This window comes from Hypanus sabinus, chromosome 2 (assembly GCF_030144855.1).
Source record: "Hypanus sabinus isolate sHypSab1 chromosome 2, sHypSab1.hap1, whole genome shotgun sequence".
Lineage (NCBI taxonomy): Eukaryota > Metazoa > Chordata > Chondrichthyes > Myliobatiformes > Dasyatidae > Hypanus > Hypanus sabinus.
The window spans coordinates 111,713,852-111,737,151 of record NC_082707.1 but is presented as its reverse complement, the minus strand read 5'-3'; the positions used below and the strand labels follow the sequence as shown (position 1 = coordinate 111,737,151).

Genomic DNA, 23,300 nt, shown 5'->3' with positions numbered 1-23,300 from the left:
ACACCCTTCTGAACTACACCCTCCCCGTACACCCTTCATCACTACACCCTCCCTGTACACCCTTCCACAATACCCCCTCCCTGTACACCCTTCTACACTACACCCCCCCCTGTACACCCTTCCACTCTACACCCTCCCCATACACCCTACATCACTACACCCTCCCTGTACACCCTTCCACAATACACCCTCCCTGTACACCCTTCCACAATACCCCCTCCCTGTACAACCTTCCACTCTACACCCTCCCCATACACCCTACATCACTACACCCTCCCTGTACACCCTTCCACAATACACCCTCCCTGTACACCCTTCTACACTACACCCTCCCTGTACACCCTTCCACTCTACATCCTCCCTGTACACCCTTCTACACTACACCCTCCCTGTACACCCTTCATCACTACACCCTCCCTGTACACCCTTCTACACTACACACTCCCTGTACCAACTTCATCACTAGACCCTCCCCGTACATCCTTCAACTCTACACCCTCCCTGTACACCCTTCATCACTACACTCTACCTGTAAACCCTTCATCACTACACCCTCCCCGTACACCCTTCCACTCTACACCCACCCCGTACACCCTTCCACTCTACACCCTCCCTGTACACCCTTCATCACTACACCCTCCCTGTACACGCTTCCACTCTACACCCTCCCCGTACACCCTTCTGAACTACACCCTCCCCGTACACCCTTCTACACTACACCCTCCCCGTACACCCTTCATCACTACACCCTCCCCGTACACCCTTCATCACTACACCCTCCCTGTACACCCTTCCACAATACACCCTCCCTGTACACCCTTCATCACTACACCCTCCCCGTACACCCTTCCACTCTACACCCTCCCTGTACATCCTTCTACACTACACCCTCCCTGTACACCCTTCATCACTACACCCTCCCTGTGCACCATTCATCACTACACCCTCCCCGTACACCCTTCTACACTACACCCTCCCTGTACCAACTTCATCACTACACCCTCCCTGTACCAACTTCATCACTACACCCTCCCTGTACACCCTTCCACACAACACCCTCCCTGTACACCCTTCCACTCTACACCATCCCTGTACTCCCTTCCACTCTACACCCTCCCCGTACACCCTTCCACTCTACACCCTCCCTGTACACCCTTCCACTCTACACCCTCCCCGTACACCCACAATACACCCTCCCTGTACACCCTTTCACAATACACCCTCCCTGTACACACTTCATCACTACACCCTCCCCGTACACCCTTCCACTCTACACCCTCCCTGTACACCCTTCTACACTACACCCTCCCTGTACACCCTTCATCACTACACCCTCCCTGTACACCATTCATCACTACACCCTCCCCGTACACCCTTCTACACTACACCCTCCCTGTACCAACTTGATCACTACACCCTCCCTGTACACCCTTCCACACAACACCCTCCCTGTACACCCTTCCAATCTACACCATCCCTGTACTCCCTTCCACTCTACACCCTCCCCGTACACCCTTCCACTCTACACCCACCCCGTACACCCTTCCACTCTACACCCTCCCTGTACACCCTTCATCACTACACCCTCCCTGTACACCCTTCCACTCTACACCCTCCCCGTACACCCTTCTGAACTACACCCTCCCTGTAAACCCTTCATCACTACACCCTCCCCGTACACCCTTCTACACTACACCCTCCCCGTACACCCTTCATCACTACACACTCCCTGTACACCCTTCCACAATACACCCTCCCTGTACACCCTTCTACACTACACCCTTCCCGTACACCCTTCATCACCACACCCTCCCCGTACACCCTTCATCACTACACCCTCCCTGTACCCCCTTCCACTCTACACCCCCCCTGTACACCCTTCCACAATACCCCCTCCCTGTACACCCTTCTACACTACACCCCCCCCTGTACACCCTTCCACTCTACACCCTCCCCATAACACCCTACATCACTACACCCTCCCTGTACACCCTTCCACAATACACCCTCCCTGTACACCCTTCCACAATACCCCCTCCCTGTACAACCTTCCACTCTACACCCTCCCCATACACCCTACATCACTACACCCTCCCTGTACACCCTTCCACAATACACCCTCCCTGTACACCCTTCTACACTACACCCTCCCTGTACACCCTTCCACTCTACATCCTCCCTGTACACCCTTCTACACTACACCCTCCCTGTACACCCTTAATCACTACACCCTCCCTGTACACCCTTCTACACTACACACTCCCTGTACCAACTTCATCACTAGACCCTCCCCGTACATCCTTCAACTCTACACCCTCCCTGTACACCCTTCATCACTACACTCTACCTGTAAACCCTTCATCACTACACCCTCCCCGTACACCCTTCCACTCTACACCCACCCCGTACACCCTTCCACTCTACACCCTCCCTGTACACCCTTCATCACTACACCCTCCCTGTACACGCTTCCACTCTACACCCTCCCCGTACACCCTTCTGAACTACACCCTCCCCGTACACCCTTCTACACTACACCCTCCCCGTACACCCTTCATCACTACACCCCTCCCCGTACACCCTTCATCACTACACCCTCCCTGTACACCCTTCCGACAATACACCCTCCCTGTACACCCTTCATCACTACACCCTCCCCGTACACCCTTCCACTCTACACCCTCCCTGTACATCCTTCTACACTACACCCTCCCTGTACACCCTTCATCACTACACCCTCCCTGTGCACCATTCATCACTACACCCTCCCCGTACACCCTTCTACACTACACCCTCCCTGTACCAACTTCATCACTACACCCTCCCTGTACCAACTTCATCACTACACCCTCCCTGTACACCCTTCCACACAACACCCTCCCTGTACACCCTTCCACTCTACACCATCCCTGTACTCCCTTCCACTCTACACCCTCCCCGTACACCCTTCCACTCTACACCCTCCCTGTACACCCTTCCACTCTACACCCTCCCCGTACACCCACAATACACCCTCCCTGTACACCCTTTCACAATACACCCTCCCTGTACACACTTCATCACTACACCCTCCCCGTACACCCTTCCACTCTACACCCTCCCTGTACACCCTTCTACACTACACCCTCCCTGTACACCCTTCATCACTACACCCTCCCTGTACACCATTCATCACTACACCCTCCCCGTACACCCTTCTACACTACACCCTCCCTGTACCAACTTGATCACTACACCCTCCCTGTACACCCTTCCACACAACACCCTCCCTGTACACCCTTCCAATCTACACCATCCCTGTACTCCCTTCCACTCTACACCCTCCCCGTACACCCTTCCACTCTACACCCACCCCGTACACCCTTCCACTCTACACCCTCCCTGTACACCCTTCATCACTACACCCTCCCTGTACACCCTTCCACTCTACACCCTCCCCGTACACCCTTCTGAACTACACCCTCCCTGTAAACCCTTCATCACTACACCCTCCCCGTACACCCTTCTACACTACACCCTCCCCGTACACCCTTCATCACTACACACTCCCTGTACACCCTTCCACAATACACCCTCCCTGTACACCCTTCTACACTACACCCTTCCCGTACACCCTTCATCACCACACCCTCCCCGTACACCCTTCATCACTACACCCTCCCTGTACCCCCTTCCACTCTACACCCCCCCTGTACACCCTTCCACAATACACCCTCCCTGTACACCCTTCATCACTACACCCTCCCTGTACACCCTTCCACTCTACACCCCCCCTGTACACCCTTCCACAATACACCCTACCTGTACACCCTTCTACACTACACCCTCCCCATACACCCTACATCACTACACCCTCCCTGTACACCCTTCCACAATACCCCCTCCCTGTACACCCTTCTACACTACACCCCCCCCCTGTACACCCTTCCACTCTACACCCTCCCCATACACCCTACATCACTACACCCTCCCTGTACACCCTTCCACAATACACCCTCCCTGTACACCCTTCCACTCTACATCCTCCCTGTACACCCTTCTACACTACACCCTCCCTGTACACCCTTCATCACTACACCCTCCCTGTACACCCTTCTACACTACACCCTCCCTGTACCAACTTCATCACTAGACCCTCCCCGTACATCCTTCAACTCTACACCCTCCCTGTACACCCTTCATCACTACACTCTACCTGTAAACCCTTCATCACTACACCCTCCCCGTACACCCTTCCACTCTACACCCACCCCGTACACCCTTCCACTCTACACCCTCCCTGTACACCCTTCATCACTACACCCTCCCTGTACACCCTTCCACTCTACACGCTCCCCGTACACCCTTCTGAACTACACCCTCCCCGTACACCCTTCCACTCTACACCCTCCCCGTACACCCTTCATCACTACACCCTCCCCGTACACGCTTCCACAATACATCCTCCCTGTACACCCTTCATCACTACACCCTCACTGTACACCCTTCCACTCTACACCCTCCCCGTACACCCTTCATCACTACACCCTCCTTGTAAACCCTTCATCACTACACCCTCCCCATACACGCTTCCACAATACATCCTCCCTGTACACCCTTCAACACTACACCCTCCCTGTACACCCTTCCACTCTACACCCACCCTGTACACCCTTAAAAAACTACACCCTCCCCATACATCCTCCCTGTACACCCTTCTGAACTACACCCTCCCCGTACACCCTTCCACTCTACACCCTCCCCATACACCCTACATCACTACACCCTCCCTGTACACCCTTCCACAATACACCCTCCCTGTACACCCTTCCACAATACCCCCTCCCTGTACACCCTTCCACTCTACACCCTCCCCATACACCCTACATCACTACACCCTCCCTGTACACCCTTCCACAATACACCCTCCCTGTACACCCTTCTACACTACACCCTCCCTGTACACCCTTCCACTCTACATCCTCCCTGTACACCCTTCTACACTACACCCTCCCTGTACACCCTTCATCACTACACCCTCCCTGTACACCCTTCTACACTACACACTCCCTGTACCAACTTCATCACTAGACCCTCCCCGTACATCCTTCAACTCTACACCCTCCCTGTACACCCTTCATCACTACACTCTACCTGTAAACCCTTCATCACTACACCCTCCCCGTACACCCTTCCACTCTACACCCACCCCGTACACCCTTCCACTCTACACCCTCCCTGTACACCCTTCATCACTACACCCTCCCTGTACACCCTTCCACTCTACACCCTCCCCGTACACCCTTCTGAACTACACCCTCCCCGTACACCCTTCTACACTACACCCTCCCCGTACACCCTTCATCACTACACCCTCCCCGTACACCCTTCATCACTACACCCTCCCTGTACACCCTTCCACAATACACCCTCCCTGTACACCCTTCATCACTACACCCTCCCCGTACACCCTTCCACTCTACACCCTCCCTGTACACCCTTCTACACTACACCTTCCCTGTACACCCTTCATCACTACACCCTCCCTGTACACCATTCATCACTACACCCTCCCCGTACACCCTTCTACACTACACCCTCCCTGTACCAACTTCATCACTACACCCTCCCTGTACACCCTTCCACACAACACCCTCCCTGTACACCCTTCCACTCTACACCATCCCTGTACTCCCTTCCACTCTACACCCTCCCCGTACACCCTTCCACTCTACACCCTCCCTGTACACCCTTCCACTCTACACCCTCCCCGTACACCCACAATACACCCTCCCTGTACACCCTTTCACAATACACCCTCCCTGTACACACTTCATCACTACACCCTCGCCGTACACCCTTCCACTCTACACCCTCCCTGTACACCCTTCTACACTACACCCTCCCTGTACACCCTTCATCACTACACCCTCACTGTACACCATTCATCACTACACCCTCCCCGTACACCCTTCTACACTACACCCTCCCTGTACCAACTTCATCACTACACCCTCCCTGTACACCCTTCCACACAACACCCTCCCTGTACACCCTTCCACTCTACACCATCCCTGTACTCCCTTCCACTCTACACCCTCCCCGTACACCCTTCCACTCTACACCCACCCCGTACACCCTTCCACTCTACACCCTCCCTGTACACCCTTCATCACTACACCCTCCCTGTACACCCTTCCACTCTACACCCTCCCCGTACACCCTTCTGAACTACACCCTCCCTGTAAACCCTTCATCACTACACCCTCCCCGTACACCCTTCTACACTACACCCTCCCCGTACACCCTTCATCACTACACACTCCCTGTACACCCTTCCACAATACACCGTCCCTGTACACCCTTCTACACTACACCCTTCCCGTACACCCTTCATCACCACACCCTCCCCGTACACCCTTCATCACTACACCCTCCCTGTACCCCCTTCCACTCTACACCCCCCCTGTACACCCTTCCACAATACACCCTCCCTGTACACCCTTCATCACTACACCCTCCCTGTACACCCTTCCACTCTACACCCCCCCTGTACACCCTTCCACAATACAGCCTCCCTGTACACCCTTCTACACTACACCCTCCCCATACACCCTACATCACTACACCCTCCCTGTACACCCTTCCACAATACCCCCTCCCTGTACACCCTTCTAAACTACACCCCCCCTGTACACCCTTCCACTCTACACCCTCCCCATACACCCTACATCACTACACCCTCCCTGTACACCCTTCCACAATACACCCTCCCTGTACACCCTTCTACAGTACACCCTCCCCTGTACACCCTTCCACTCTACATCCGCCCTGTACACCCTTCTACACTACACCCTCCCTGTACACCCTTCATCACTACACCCTCCCTGTACACCCTTCTACACTACACCCTCCCTGTACCAACTTCATCACTAGACCCTCCCCGTACATCCTTCAACTCTACACCCTCCCTGTACACCCTTCATCACTACACTCTACCTGTAAACCCTTCATCACTACACCCTCCCCGTACACCCTTCCACTCTACACCCACCCCGTACACCCTTCCACTCTACACCCTCCCTGTACACCCTTCATCACTACACCCTCCCTGTACACCCTTCCACTCTACACCCTCCCCGTGCACCCTTCTGAACTACACCCTCCCCGTACACCCTTCTACACTACACCCTCCCCGTACACCCTTCATCACTACACCCTCCCCGTACACCCTTCATCACTACACCCTCCCTGTACACCCTTCCACAATACACCCTCCCTGTACACCCTTCATCACTACAACCTCCCCGTACACCCTTCCACTCTACACCCTCCCTGTACACCCTTCTACACTACACCCTCCCTGTACACCCTTCCACAATACACCCTCCCTGTACACCCTTCCACGCTACACCCTCCCTATACACCCTTCATCACTACACCCTCCCTGTACACCATTCATCACTACACCCTCCCCGTACACCCTTCTACACTACACCCTCCCTGTACCAACTTCATCACTACACCCTCCCTGTACACCCTTCCACACAACACCCTCCCTGTACACCCTTCCACTCTACACCATCCCTGTACTCCCTTCCACTCTACACCCTCCCCGTACACCCTTCCACTCTACACCCTCCCTGTACACCCTTCCACTCTACACCCTCCCCGTACACCCACAATACACCCTCCCTGTACACCCTTTCACAATACACCCTCCCTGTACACCCTTCATCACTACACCCTCCCCGTACACCCTTCCACTCTACACCCTCCCTGTACACCCTTCTACACTACACCCTCCCTGTACACCCTTCATCACTACACCCTCCCTGTACACCATTCATCACTACACCCTCCCCGTACACCCTTCTACACTACACCCTCCCTGTACCAACTTCATCACTACACCCTCCCTATACACCCTTCCACTCTACACCATCCCTGTACTCCCTTCCACTCTACACACTCCCCGTACACCCTTCCACTCTACACCCTCCCTGTACACCCTTCCACTCTACACCCTCCCCGTACACCCACAATACACCCTCCCTGTACACCCTTTCACAATACACCCTCCCTGTACTCCCTTCCAATCTACACCCTCCCCGTACACCCTTCCACTCTACACCCTCCCCGTACACCCTTCCACTCTACACCCTCCCCGTACACCCACAATACACCCTCCCTGTACACCCTTTCACAATACACCCTCCCTGTACACCCGTCATCACTACACCCTCCCCATACACCCTACATCACTACACCCTCCCTGTACACCCTTCCACAATACCCCCTCCCTGTACACCCTTCTACACTACACCCCCCCTGTACACCCTTCCACTCTACACCCTCCCCATACACCCTACATCACTACACCCTCCCTGTACACCCTTCCACAATACACCCTCCCTGTACACCCTTCTACACTACACCCTCCCTGTACACCCTTCCACTCTACATCCTCCCTGTACACCCTTCTACACTACACCCTCCCTGTACACCCTTCATCACTGCACCCTCCCTGTACACCCTTCTACACTACACCCTCCCTGTACCAACTTCATCACTAGACCCTCCCCGTACATCCTTCAACTCTACACCCTTCATCACTACACTCTACCTGTAAACCCTTCATCACTACACCCTCCCCGTATACCCTTCCACTCTACACCCACCCCGTACACCCTTCCACTCTACACCTTCCCTGTACACCCTTCATCACTACACCCTCCCTGTACACCCTTCCACTCTACACCCTCCCCGTACACCCTTCTGAACTACACCCTCCCCGTACACCCTTCTACACTACACCCTCCCCGTACACCCTTCATCACTACACCCTCCCCGTACACCCTTCATCACTACACCCTCCCTGTACACCCTTCCACAATACACCCTCCCTGTACACCCTTCATCACTACACCCTCCCCGTATGCCCTTCCACTCTACACCCTCCCTGTACACCCTTCTACACTGCACCCTCCCTGTACACCCTTCATCACTACACCCTCCCTGTACACCATTCATCACTACACCCTCCCCGTACACCCTTCTACACTACAGCCTCCCTGTACCAACTTCATCACTACACCCTCCCTGTACACCCTTCCACACAACACCCTCCCTGTACACCCTTCCACTCTACACCATCCCTGTACTCACTTCCACTCTACACCCTCCCCGTACACCCTTCCACTCTACACCCACCCCGTACACCCTTCCACTCTACACCCTCCCTGTACACCCTTCATCACTACACCCTCCCTGTACACCCTTCCACTCTACACCCTCCCCGTACACCCTTCTGAACTACACCCTCCCTGTAAACCCTTCATCACTACACCCTCCCCGTACACCCTTCTACACTACACCCTCCCCGTACACCCTTCATCACTACACCCTCCCTGTACACCCTTCCAAAATACACCCTCCCTGTACACCCTTCTACACTACACCCTTCCCGTACACCCTTCATCACCACACCCTCCCCGTAAACCCTTCATCACTACACCCTCCCCGTATACACTTCCACTCTACACCCACCCCGTACACCCTTCCACTCTACACCTTCCCTGTACACCCTTCATCACTACACCCTCCCTGTACACCCTTCCACTCTACACCCTCCCCGTACACCCTTCTGAACTACACCCTCCCCGTACACCCTTCTACACTACACCCTCCCCGTACACCCTTCATCACTACACCCTCCCCGTACACCCTTCCACAATACACCCTCCCTGTACACCCTTCATCACTACACCCTCCCCGTATACCCTTCCACTCTACACCCTCCCTGTACACCCTTCTACACTACACCCGCCCTGTACACCCTTCATCACTACACCCTCCCTGTACACCATTCATCACTACACCCTCCCCGTACACCCTTCTACACTACACCCTCCCTGTACCAACTTCATCACTACACCCTCCCTGTACACCCTTCCACACAACACCCTCCCTGTACACCCTTCCACTCTACACCATCCCTGTACTCCCTTCCACTCTACACCCTCCCCGTACACCCTTCCACTCTACACCCACCCCGTACACCCTTCCACTCTACACCCTCCCTGTACACCCTTCATCACTACACCCTCCCCGTACACCCTTCTACACTACACCCTCCCCGTACACCCTTCATCACTACACCCTCCCTGTACACCCTTCCAAAATACACCCTCCCTGTACACCCTTCTACACTACACCCTTCCCGTACACCCTTCATCACCACACCCTCCCCGTACACCCTTCATCACTACACCCTCCCTGTACACCCTTCCACTCTACACCCCCCCTGTACACCCTTCCACAATACACCCTCCCTGTACACCCTTCATCACTACACCCTCCCTGTACACCCTTCCACTCTACACCTCCCATGTACACCCTTCCACAATACACCCTCCCTGTACACCCTTCTGCACTACACCCACCCCATACACCCTACATCACTACACCCTCCCTGTACACCCTTCCACTCTACACCCTCCCCGTACACCCTTCTGAACTACACCCTCCCCGTACACCCTTCTACACTACACCCTCCCCGTACACCCTTCATCACTACACCCTCCCCGTACACCCTTCATCACTACACCCTCCCTGTACACCCTTCCACAATACACCCTCCCTGTACACCCTTCATCACTACACCCTCCCCGTATACCCTTCCACTCTACACCCTCCCTGTACACCCTTCTACACTACACCCTCCCTGTACACCCTTCATCACTACACCCTCCCTGTACACCATTCATCACTACACCCTCCCCGTACACCCTTCTACACTACACCCTCCCTGTACACCCTTCATCACTGCACCCTCCCTGTACACCCTTCTACACTACACCCTCCCTGTACCAACTTCATCACTAGACCCTCCCCGTACATCCTTCAACTCTACACCCTCCCTGTACACCCTTCATCACTACACTCTACCTGTAAACCCTTCATCACTACACCCTCCCCGTATACCCTTCCACTCTACACCCACCCCGTACACCCTTCCACTCTACACCTTCCCTGTACACCCTTCATCACTACACCCTCCCTGTACACCCTTCCACTCTACACCCTCCCCGTACACCCTTCTGAACTACACCCTCCCCGTACACCCTTCTACACTACACCCTCCCCGTACACCCTTCATCACTACACCCTCCCCGTACACCCTTCATCACTACACCCTCCCTGTACACCCTTCCACAATACAACCTCCCTGTACACCCTTCATCACTACACCCTCCCCGTATACCCTTCCACTCTACACCCTCCCTGTACACCCTTCTACACTACACCCTCCCTGTACACCCTTCATCACTACACCCTCCCTGTACACCATTCATCACTACACCCTCCCCGTACACCCTTCTACATTACACCCTCCCTGTACCAACTTCATCACTACACCCTCCCTGTACACCCTTCCACACAACACCCTCCCTGTACACCCTTCCACTCTACACCATCCCTGTACTCCCTTCCACTCTACACCCTCCCCGTACACCCTTCCACTCTACACCCACCCCATACACCCTTCCACTCTACACCCTCCCTGTACACCCTTCATCACTACACCCTCCCTGTACACCCTTCCACTCTACACCCTCCCCGTACACCCTTCTGAACTACACCCTCCCTGTAAACCCTTCATCACTACACCCTCCCCGTACACCCTTCTACACTACACCCTCCCCGTACACCCTTCATCACTACACCCTCCCTGTACACCCTTCCAAAATACACCCTCCCTGTACACCCTTCTACACTACACCCTTCCCGTACACCCTTCATCACCACACCCTCCCCGTAAACCCTTCATCACTACACCCTCCCCGTATACCCTTCCACTCTACACCCACCCCGTACACCCTTCCACTCTACACCTTCCCTGTACACCCTTCATCACTACACCCTCCCTGTACACCCTTCCACTCTACACCCTCCCCGTACACCCTTCTGAACTACACCCTCCCCGTACACCCTTCTACACTACACCCTCCCCGTACACCCTTCATCACTACACCCTCCCCGTACACCCTTCATCACTACACCCTCCCTGTACACCCTTCCACAATACACCCTCCCTGTACACCCTTCATCACTACACCCTCCCCGTATACCCTTCCACTCTACACCCTCCCTGTACACCCTTCTACACTACACCCTCCCTGTACACCCTTCATCACTACACCCTCCCTGTACACCATTCATCACTACACCCTCCCCGTACACCCTTCTACACTACACCCTCCCTGTACCAACTTCATCACTACACCCTCCCTGTACACCCTTCCACACAACACCCTCCCTGTACACCCTTCCACTCTACACCATCCCTGTACTCCCTTCCACTCTACACCCTTCCCGTACACCCTTCCACTCTACACCCACCCCGTACACCCTTCCACTCTACACCCTCCCTGTACACCCTTCATCACTACACCCTCCCTGTACACCCTTCCACTCTACACCCTCCCCGTACACCCTTCTGAACTACACCCTCCCTGTAAACCCTTCATCACTACACCCTCCCCGTACACCCTTCTACACTACACCCTCCCCGTACACCCTTCATCACTACACCCTCCCTGTACACCCTTCCAAAATACACCCTCCCTGTACACCCTTCTACACTACACCCTTCCCGTACACCCTTCATCACCACACCCTCCCCGTACACCCTTCATCACTACACCCTCCCTGTACACCCTTCCACTCTACACCCCCCCTGTACACCCTTCATCACTACACCCTCCCTGTACACCATTCATCACTACACCCTCCCCATACACCCTTCTACACTACACCCTCCCTGTACCAACTTCATCACTACACCCTCCCTGTACACCCTTCCACACAACACCCTCCCTGTACACCCTTCCACTCTACACCCTCCCCGTACACCCTTCATCACTACACCCTCCCCGTACACCCTTCATCACTACACCCTCCCTGTACACCCTTCCACACTACACCCTCCCTGTACACCCTTCTACACTACACCCTCCCTGTACACCCTTCCACTCTACACCCTCCCTGTACACCCTTCCACTCTACACCCTCCCCGTACACCCTTCTGAACTACACCCTCCCTGTAAACCCTTCATCACTACACCCTCCCCGTACACCCTTCTACACTACACCCTCCCCGTACACCCTTCATCACTACACCCTCCCTGTACACCCTTCCAAAATACACCCTCCCTGTACACCCTTCTACACTACACCCCCCCCTGTACACCCTTCCACTCTACACCCTCCCCATACACCCTACATCACTACACCCTCCCTGTACACCCTTCCACAATACACCCTCCCTGTACACCCTTCTACACTACACCCTCCCTGTACACCCTTCCACTCTACATCCTCCCTGTATACCCTTCTACACTACACCCTCCCTGTACACCCTTCATCACTACACCCTCCCTGTACACCCTTCTACACTACACCCTCCCTGTACCAACTTCATCACTAGACCCTCCCCGTACATCCTTCAACTCTACACCCTCCCTGTACACCCTTCTACACTACACCCTCCCCATACACCCTACATCACTACACCCTCCCTGTACACCCTTCCACTCTACACCCTCCCCGTACACCCTTCCACTCTACACCCTCCCTGTACACCCTTCATCACTACACCCTCCCTGTACACCCTTCCACTCTACACCCTCCCCGTACACCCTTCTACACTACACCCTCCCCGTACACCCTTCTACACTACACCCTCCCCGTACACCCTTCATCACTACACCCTCCCCGTACACCCTTCATCACTACACCCTCCCTGTACACCCTTCCACAATACACCCTCCCTGTACACCCTTCATCACTACAGCCTCCCCGTACACCCTTCCACTCTACACCCTCCCTGTACACCCTTCTACACTACACCCTCCCTGTACACCCTTCATCACTACACCCTCCCTGTACACCATTCATCACTACACCCTCCCCATACACCCTTCTACACTACACCCTCCCTGTACCAACTTCATCACTACACCCTCCCTGTACACCCTTCCACACAACACCCTCCCTGTACACCCTTCCACTCTACACCATCCCTGTACTCCCTTCCACTCTACACCCTCCCCGTACACCCTTCCACTCTACACCCACCCCGTACACCCTTCCACTCTACACCCTCCCTGTACACCCTTCATCACTACACCCTCCCTGTACACCCTTCCACTCTACACCCTCCCCGTACACCCTTCTGAACTACACCCTCCCTGTAAACCCTTCATCACTACACCCTCCCCGTACACCCTTCTACACTACACCCTCCCCGTACACCCTTCATCACTACACCCTCCCTGTACACCCTTCCACAATACACCCTCCCTGTACACCCTTCTACACTACACCCTTCCCGTACACCCTTCATCACCACACCCTCCCCGTACACCCTTCATCAATACACCCTCCCTGTACACCCTTCCACTCTACACCCCCCCCTGTACACCCTTCCACAATACACCCGCCCTGTACACCCTTCATCACTACACCCTCCCTGTACACCCTTCCACTCTACACCCCCCCTGTACACCCTTCCACAATACACCCTCCCTGTTCACCCTTCTACACTACACCCTCCCCATACACCCTACATCACTACACCCTCCCTGTACACCCTTCCACAATACCCCCTCCCTGTACACCCTTCTACACTACACCCCCCCCTGTACACCCTTCCACTCTACACCCTCCCCATACACCCTACATCACTACACCCTCCCTGTACACCCTTCCACAATACACCCTCCCTGTACACCCTTCTACACTACACCCTCCCTGTACACCCTTCCACTCTACATCCTCCCTGTATACCCTTCTACACTACACCCTCCCTGTACACCCTTCATCACTACACCCTCCCTGTACACCCTTCTACACTACACCCTCCCTGTACCAACTTCATCACTAGACCCTCCCCGTACATCCTTCAACTCTACACCCTCCCTGTACACCCTTCATCACTACACTCTACCTGTAAACCCTTCATCACTACACCCTCCCCGTACACCCTTCCACTCTACACCCACCCCGTACACCCTTCCACTCTACACCCTCCCTGTACACCCTTCATCACTACTCCCTCCCTGTACACCCTTCCACTCTACACCCTCCCCGTACACCCTTCTGAACTACACCCTCCCCGTACACCCTTCTACACTACACCCTCCCCGTACACCCTTCATCACTACACCCTCCCCGTACACCCTTCATCACTACACCCTCCCTGTACACCCTTCCACAATACACCCTCCCTGTACACCCTTCATCACTACACCCTCCCCGTACACCCTTCCACTCTACACCCTCCCTGTACACCCTTCTACACTACACCCTCCCTGTACACCCTTCCACAATACACCCTCCCTGTACACCCTTCCACTCTACACCCTCCCTGTACACCCTTCATCACTACACCCTCCCTGTACACCATTCATCACTACACCCTCCCCGTACACCCTTGTACACTACACCCTCCCTGTACCAACTTCATCACTACACCCTCCCAGTACACCCTTCCACACAACACCCTCCCTGTACACCCTTCCACTCTACACCATCCCTGTACTCCCTTCCACTCTACACCCTCCCCATACACCCTTCCACTCTACACTCTCCCTGTACACCCTTCCACTCTACACCCTCCCCGTACACCCACAATACACCCTCCCTGTACACCCTTTCACAATACACCCTCCCTGTACACCCTTCATCACTACACCCTCCCCGTACACCCTTCCACTCTACACCCTCCCTGTACACCCTTCTACACTACACCCTCCCTGTACACCCTTCATCACTACACCCTCCCTGTACACCATTCATCACTACACCCTCCCCGTACACCCTTCTACACTACACCCTCCCTGTACCAACTTCATCACTACACCCTCCCTATACGCCCTTCCACACAACACCCTCCCTGTACACCCTTCCACTCTACACCCTCCCTGTACTCCCTTCCACTCTACACCCTCCCCGTACACCCTTCCACTCTACACCCTCCCTGTACACCCTTCCACTCTACACCCTCCCCGTACACCCACAATACACCCTCCCTGTACACCCTTTCACAATACACCCTCCCTGTACTCCCTTCCACTCTACACCCTCCCCGTACACCCTTCCACTCTACACCCTCCCCGTACACCCTTCCACTCTACCCCCTCCCCGTACACCCACAATACACCCTCCCTGTACACCCTTTCACAATACACCCTCCCTGTACACCCTTCATCACTACACCCTCCCCGTACACCCTTCCACTCTACACCCTCCCTGTACACCCTTCTACACTACACCCTCCCTGTACACCCTTCATCACTACACCCTCCCTGTACACCATTCATCACTACACCCTCCCCGTACACCCTTCTACACTACACCCCCCCCTGTACACCCTTCCACTCTACACCCTCCCCATAAACCCTTCCACTCTACACCCTCCCTGTACACCCTTCCACTCTACACCCTCCCCGTGCACCCTTCCACTCTACACCCTCCCTGTACACCCTTCCACTCTACACCCTCCCCGTACACCCACAATACTCCCTCCCTGTACACCCTTTCACAATACACCCTCCCTGTACACCCTTCATCACTACACCCTCCCCGTACGCCCTTCCACTCTACCCCCTCCCCGTACACCCACAATACACCCTCCCTGTACACCCTTTCACAATACACCCTCCCTGTACACCCTTCATCACTACACCCTCCCCGTACACCCTTCCACTCTACACCCTCCCTGTACACCCTTCTACACTACACCCTCCCTGTACACCCTTCATCACAACACCCTCCCTGTACACCATTCATCACTACACCCTCCCCGTACACCCTTCTACACTACACCCCCCCCTGTACACCCTTCCACTCTACACCCTCCCTGTACACCCTTCCACTCTACACCCTCCCCGTACACCCACAATACACCCTCCCTGTACACCCTTTCACAATACACCCTCCCTGTACTCCCTTCCACTCTACACCCTCCCCGTACACCCTTCCACTCTACACCCTCCCCGTACACCCTTCCACTCTACCCCCTCCCCGTACACCCACAATACACCCTCCCTGTACACCCTTTCACAATACACCCTCCCTGTACACCCTTCATCACTACACCCTCCCCGTACACCCTTCCACTCTACACCCTCCCTGTACACCCTTCTACACTACACCCTCCCTGTACACCCTTCATCACTACACCCTCCCTGTACACCATTCATCACTACACCCTCCCTGTACACCCTTCCACTCTACACCCTCCCTGTACTCCCTTCCACTCTACACCCTCCCTGTACACCCTTCCACTCTACACCCTCCCTGTACACCCTTGCACTCTACACCCTCCCTGTACTCCCTTCCACTCTACACCCTCCCCGTACACCCTTCCACTCTACACCCTCCCTGTACACCCTTCCACTCTACACCCTCCCCGTACACCCACAATACACCCTGCCTGTACACCCTTTCACAATACACCCTCCCTGTACACCCTTCATCACTACACCCTCCCCGTACACCCTTCCACTCTACACCCTCCCTGTACACCCTTCTACACTACACCCTCCCTGTACACCCTTCATCACTACACCCTCCCTGTACACCATTCATCACTACACCCTCCCCGTACACCCTTCTACACTACACCCCCCCCTGTACACCCTTCCACTCTACACCCTCCCCATACACCCTTCCACTCTACACCCTCCCTGTACACCCTTCCACTCTACACCCTCCCCGTACACCCTTCCACACTACACCCTCCCTGTACACCCTTCATCACTACACCCTCCCTGTACTCCCTTCCACTCTACACCCTCCCTGTACACCCTTCTACACTACACCCCCCCCTGTACACCCTTCCACTCTACACCCTCCCCATACACCCTTCCACTCTACACCCTCCCTGTACACCCTTCCACTCTACACCCTCCCCGTACACCCTTCCACTCTACACCCTCCCTGTACACCCTTCCACTCTACACCCTCCCCGTACACCCACAATACTCCCTCCCTGTACACCCTTTCACAATACACCCTCCCTGTACTCCCTTCCACTCTACACCCTCCCCGTACACCCTTCCACTCTACACCCTCCCCGTACACCCTTCCACTCTACACCCTCCCCGTACACCCACAATACACCCTCCCTGTACACCCTTTCACAATACACCCTCCCTGTACACCCTTCATCACTACACCCTCCCTGTACACGCTTCCACTCTACACCCCCCCTGTACACCCTTCCACAATACACCCTCCCTGTACAGCCTTCATCACTACACCCTCCCAGTACACCCTTCATCACTACACCGTCTCTGTACACCCTTCATCACTACACCCTCCCTGTACACCCTTCCACAATACACCCTCCCTGTACACGCTTCTACTCTACACCCACACTGTACACCCTTCCAAAATACACCCTCCCTGTACACCCTTCCTCTCTACACCCTCCCTGTACACCCTTCCACTCTGCACCCTCCCTGTACACCCTTCCACAATAGACCCTCCTTGTACACCCGTCCACTCTACACCCTCCCTGTACACCCTTCATCACCACACCCTCCCTGTACACCCTTCCACTCTACACCCTCCCTGTACACCCTTCTACAATACACCCTCCCTGTACACCCTTCTATACAACACCCTCCCTGTACACCCTTCTACAATACACCCTCCCTGTACACCCTTCTATACAACACCCTCCCTGTACACCCTTCTACAATACACCCTCCCTGTACACCCTTCTATACAACACCCTCCCTGTACACCCTTCATCACTACACCCTCCCTGTACACCCTTCATCACTACACCCTCCCTGTACACCCTTCTACACTACACCCTCCCTGTACACCCTTCTATACTACACCCTCCCTGTACACCCTTCTATACAACACCCTCCCTGTACACCCTTCTACAATACACCCTCCCTGTACACCCTTCTATACAACACCCTCCCTATACACCCTTCTACACTACACCCTCCCTGTACACCCTTCTACACTACACCCTCCCTGTACACCCTTCCACTCTACACCCTCCCTGTACACCCTTCTACAATACACCCTCCCTGTACACCCTTCTATACAACACCCTCCCTGTACACCCTTCCACAATACACCCTCCCGGTACACCTTTCCACTCTACACCCTCCCTGTACACCCTTCTACACTACACCCTCCCCGTACACCTTTCTACACCACCTGGTCCCTGTGCATGCTTCATATGAACCCTCTTCCTGTGTATCATCTGTGTACACTCTTCCTCTTGCAGCAATCTGCACTCTGTTCTTGTACAGCTTTACTGCACATCCACTTGCTCTCAACCTACCTGGTACTTCCTCGCCTTGAAAACCCTTCGTGCACCCCCTCCCTGTACACCCACTTCTCATCCGCATCCACTTTTTCCAATCACTCGCCCACCTTTCCTCTGCAAGCACTTTCTCCTCCTGTAGCTTTTTCATGTCCTCCTCGATGCGCTGCAGGATAGCCCGGATGGCCCCGCTGGACTCGGACAGCTGCTCGTTCTGGCTGGCCAGCTGCTGTGTTTGGTGCTCACTGTCCTGCAGCTTCTCCAGAGTCCGCTGCTTCTCCTGAGATAGGCTCTGATGCAGCAGAGACAAGAGGTTACTGCAAGCTCCCAGCCACCCTTCCCAAGGGAAGTCAGTGAACCACAGGATGGACTGTGACAGGATTCCTCAGTACAGAGTCTGGCAGAGTTCACTGGATAAAGATGTGACAAGGTATTGCTTGAGTGGGGACCTGATGGGTCTAGACAGCAGATTGGCTGCAGTCCAAGTGGATGACAGAACATTACCAAAGTGTGTGGAGACCTTTACTCACAGCCCACCGTGAACTGTCCATCTCCCAAAGAGGCCATTACAGCAACAGCACCAGTCGCCTGGACTTGTACCTGAAACTCCTACAGCTTATTTCTAAGCATCGTGAAATGTCATGGGTGAAGTGGCTTCGAGGGAACCAAGTAATGTTGGAACTGTGGTCCGCACCAATCTTACCTGGCTTTCACCATAGCTCAGAGAATATTTTATCATTTTCACAATGTAGACAAACTGTGCAATTTGCATTTATTGCCCATTCTAATCAATCTCAGAACTACTGTGTTATTGGGGAGGCAGTTCTAGGGTTAAACCCTGTGATGTTGAAGGGGCAGAATTAGTCAGACTTGGAAGGGAATCTGCAGGTGGAGGTGCAGCCATGCATGGGATGCCCTTGTGGCTAGAAAATGGTGTTTGGGAGGTGCTGTCAGACAGCCTGATGGTTCACTCAGTAGCCACTGTGCACGAGTGATGGAGGAATGAATGTTGGAGGAGAAGGGCTAGGTGCCAGTCAAACGGTTCCTTTGCCCTGGATTGTCCTGGTAGAGCTGCTCAAGAGTTCCTGGAGTCATAGGACATGGACCAGAACATAAAATCATACTGCACAGGAACAGGCCCTACGGCCCACAATGTTTCTAGTTAGGATACTAATGTCAACTAACAACACACTCAGGGAAGTGGAGATAGGTTCATCACACTCCTGGTTGGTGCCTTGCAGATGGTGGAAAAGCATTCATAGCCATGGTCCCTCACATAACCAATTCTCTCTCTCCACAGATGCTGCTTGACCTGCTGGGCATTTCCAACATTCACAGTTTTTATTTCAGATTCCCAGCATCACCAAGTTGTTAGTTTTCCAGAAACAAATTGAGCTTAGAGTTTGTTCTTTCCTCTTACTCAGGCACTAAACTAGATGCTGTGCTTAACCCTCTGGAGTGGGTTTGACTGATCTGGTGGCACTGAGCCTACTGGGGTACTCTACAGACACAGAGTCAAGAGGCCAGGCTCCTTGTGTAACCAGAACCTCATTATCACTTAGCTTTCATCCGTGTCCATTCCAACACTCACCTCTAAATTATTTTGCAGTGATTCTGAAAGTTGGTGTAATTGCTTCTTTTCTTCTTCGATTGTTGTTAATGAGCTCACGGTGACCTCCAGCTCCCTGTGGACAACACCCAACTCATTACAACTCTTGCACAGCAGCCAAACAGCGCACGTTTGCACTGCCAACACTTCTCTCCGCCTCAGAAAAGCAGCCAACATAATGAAAAGGCCCACCCACCCCGTCATTCTCTTTCCCCCAGGCCACCAGCACGTACTACCTGGGTCAAAGAGCTCTACCTGATGGTTATAAGATGCTTAAATGGTTCCCTAGTATGATAAGATGGAAAGGTGGAGCTTAGGAGGACGGTGGCGCCGAACGGCAACTCCTTTGCTTACATCTTCAGAAACAGTTCTATTTCAACCTTTAATATCTCTATTTTTCCCTTTCAGGGTCCTTTTGAAGACCCTGACCTGGAGTTACATGCAGGCCTCGGTTCTTTGCGCAAACAGGACCCGTTCTTGGGGTTCCATGATTGGCCGTTATTCGACATGCCAAGGGTTCGGCCTGAGAGTCTCGATCGCGTTCGGAAGCCTAAGATCTCGGGGCTCTGGAAACAGGCGGATCAAGGATCAGTGTCACTGCAGGAGACTCGTGTGTCATCGGGGGAGGATAAAAAATCTTTCGCTGTGGGCCTTTGCAATCTTTGGATGCAGAGCTCAAAAAAAGCAACAAAATGGATTTTTAACATCGTAAACCAGCAGGTTGTTGTTAAGTCTCCCACTCGCTGCAAAAATGGGGGACGCCTCCCTCTCCCTTGCCAGGGAGAGAGAGACCCTGTGGTTTGTCGAATGTCAGATGAAATACGAAGCTTTTGGGGTAACTTTAGTCTGTGTTATTGCTTAGCCCACACTTGGGCTTGGTGACGGTACCGATGTGCCTTTTTTTGCTGGTGGGGGGAGGGGGGAATCGTAGCTTGCTACCGCTTGCTTGCATGAGGGGGAACTGGGGAAGGACTTTGGGGTTCTCATGTTTAACTGTTGTTCATTCTTTAGGGCACTTCTCTGTTTTCCTGCGTGTTTGCCAAGAAAAAGCATTTCAGGATGTGTATTGTATACATTTCTCTGACATTAAATTTGACCTTTGAACCTTTGAACAATCTACTTCTTCAAGGCCCTGCACCTCATTGTCTGCCTGCACTGCACTTTCTCTGTAACTGCAACACTTTATTCTGCATTCTGTTTTTGTTTTCCCTTGTCCTGCCTTCATGTACTGAGGTGATGAAATAATCAGTATGGGTGGCATGTTAACCAAAGCAAAATAATAAACCAACTTACCAACCAAACTTAGAACCTTACAGTAAGAACACACCACCACGATTTAGCAAATTAATAGATTGCCCAGAAAAAGTTCATCAGAACCAGTATGATGTGGGTTTTGTTTAACAATTTGGAATATACAGTATTTTTGGAGAGATTTACTAGAGAAGGATGTGTTTTAAACATGAGCTTTGAGAAATGAAATCCATTGTGTGATACTATTAAAGTTTATGGAATTGGGGACAAAACTCTTTACAATCTATATTAATGATTTGGAGAAAGGGACTAAGTGCAATGTATCGAAGTTTGCTGATGACACAAAGATGGGAGGGAGTGTAATGAATGCGGAGGATATTGAAACCCTGCAGGGGGACATAGATAGGCTGAGTGATTGGGCAGACATTTGGCAGATGAAACATAATACTGACAAGTGTGAGGTCTTGCACTTTGGCAGGAAAAATAATAGAGCAAATTATTATCTAAATGGAGAGAAACTGGAAAGTGCTTCTGTGCAAAGGGATCTGGGGGTCCCGGTGCAGGAAACACAAAAAGTTAGTATGCAAGTGCAGCAGGTGGTCAAGAAGGGCAATGGATTGCTGGCTTTTATTGCTAGGGGGATGGAATATAAGAACAGGGAGGTCTTACTGCAGTTGTACCGGATATTGGTGAGACCACACCTGGAGTATTGCGTGCAGTTCTGGACATACTGTCTCTCGAGGCAGTGCAGAGAAGGTTCACTAGGTTAATTCCGGGGATGGGTGGGTTGATGTATGATGAGAGGTTGAGTAGATTGGGGCTCTACTCATTGGAGTTCCAAAGAATAAGAGGCGATCTTATTGAAACATTTGAAACATATAAGATCGTGAAGGGGCTTGATTGGGTGGATGCGGGGAGAATGTTCCCAATGATGGGTGAAACTAGGACTAGGGGGCATAATCTTAAAATAAGGGGATGCCGTTCCAGGACTGAGATGAGGAGAAATTTCTTCACTCAGAGGGCAGTGGGGCTGTGGAATTTACTGCCCCAGAGAGTTGTGGAAGCTACTACACTCAATAAATTCAAAATGGAGATAGA

At 53.6% G+C, this 23,300-nt stretch overlaps 1 protein-coding gene across 4 annotated transcripts in view; it reads right to left on the bottom strand.

Annotated features, from left to right (window-relative positions):
- plekhd1 (pleckstrin homology domain containing, family D (with coiled-coil domains) member 1) overlaps nt 1-23,300 on the bottom strand; it is a 260,555-nt gene that overhangs the window by 180,779 nt on the left and 56,476 nt on the right. For all 4 annotated transcript variants that reach the window (XM_059952091.1, XM_059952083.1, XM_059952066.1 and 1 more), the window contains exons 8-9: nt 20,934-21,027; nt 19,453-19,634 (exon numbers count right to left, since the gene is read on the bottom strand). In XM_059952091.1, coding sequence (XP_059808074.1) covers nt 19,453-19,634; nt 20,934-21,027 — 276 coding nt within the window. The remainder of the gene's footprint in view (nt 1-19,452; nt 19,635-20,933; nt 21,028-23,300) is intronic.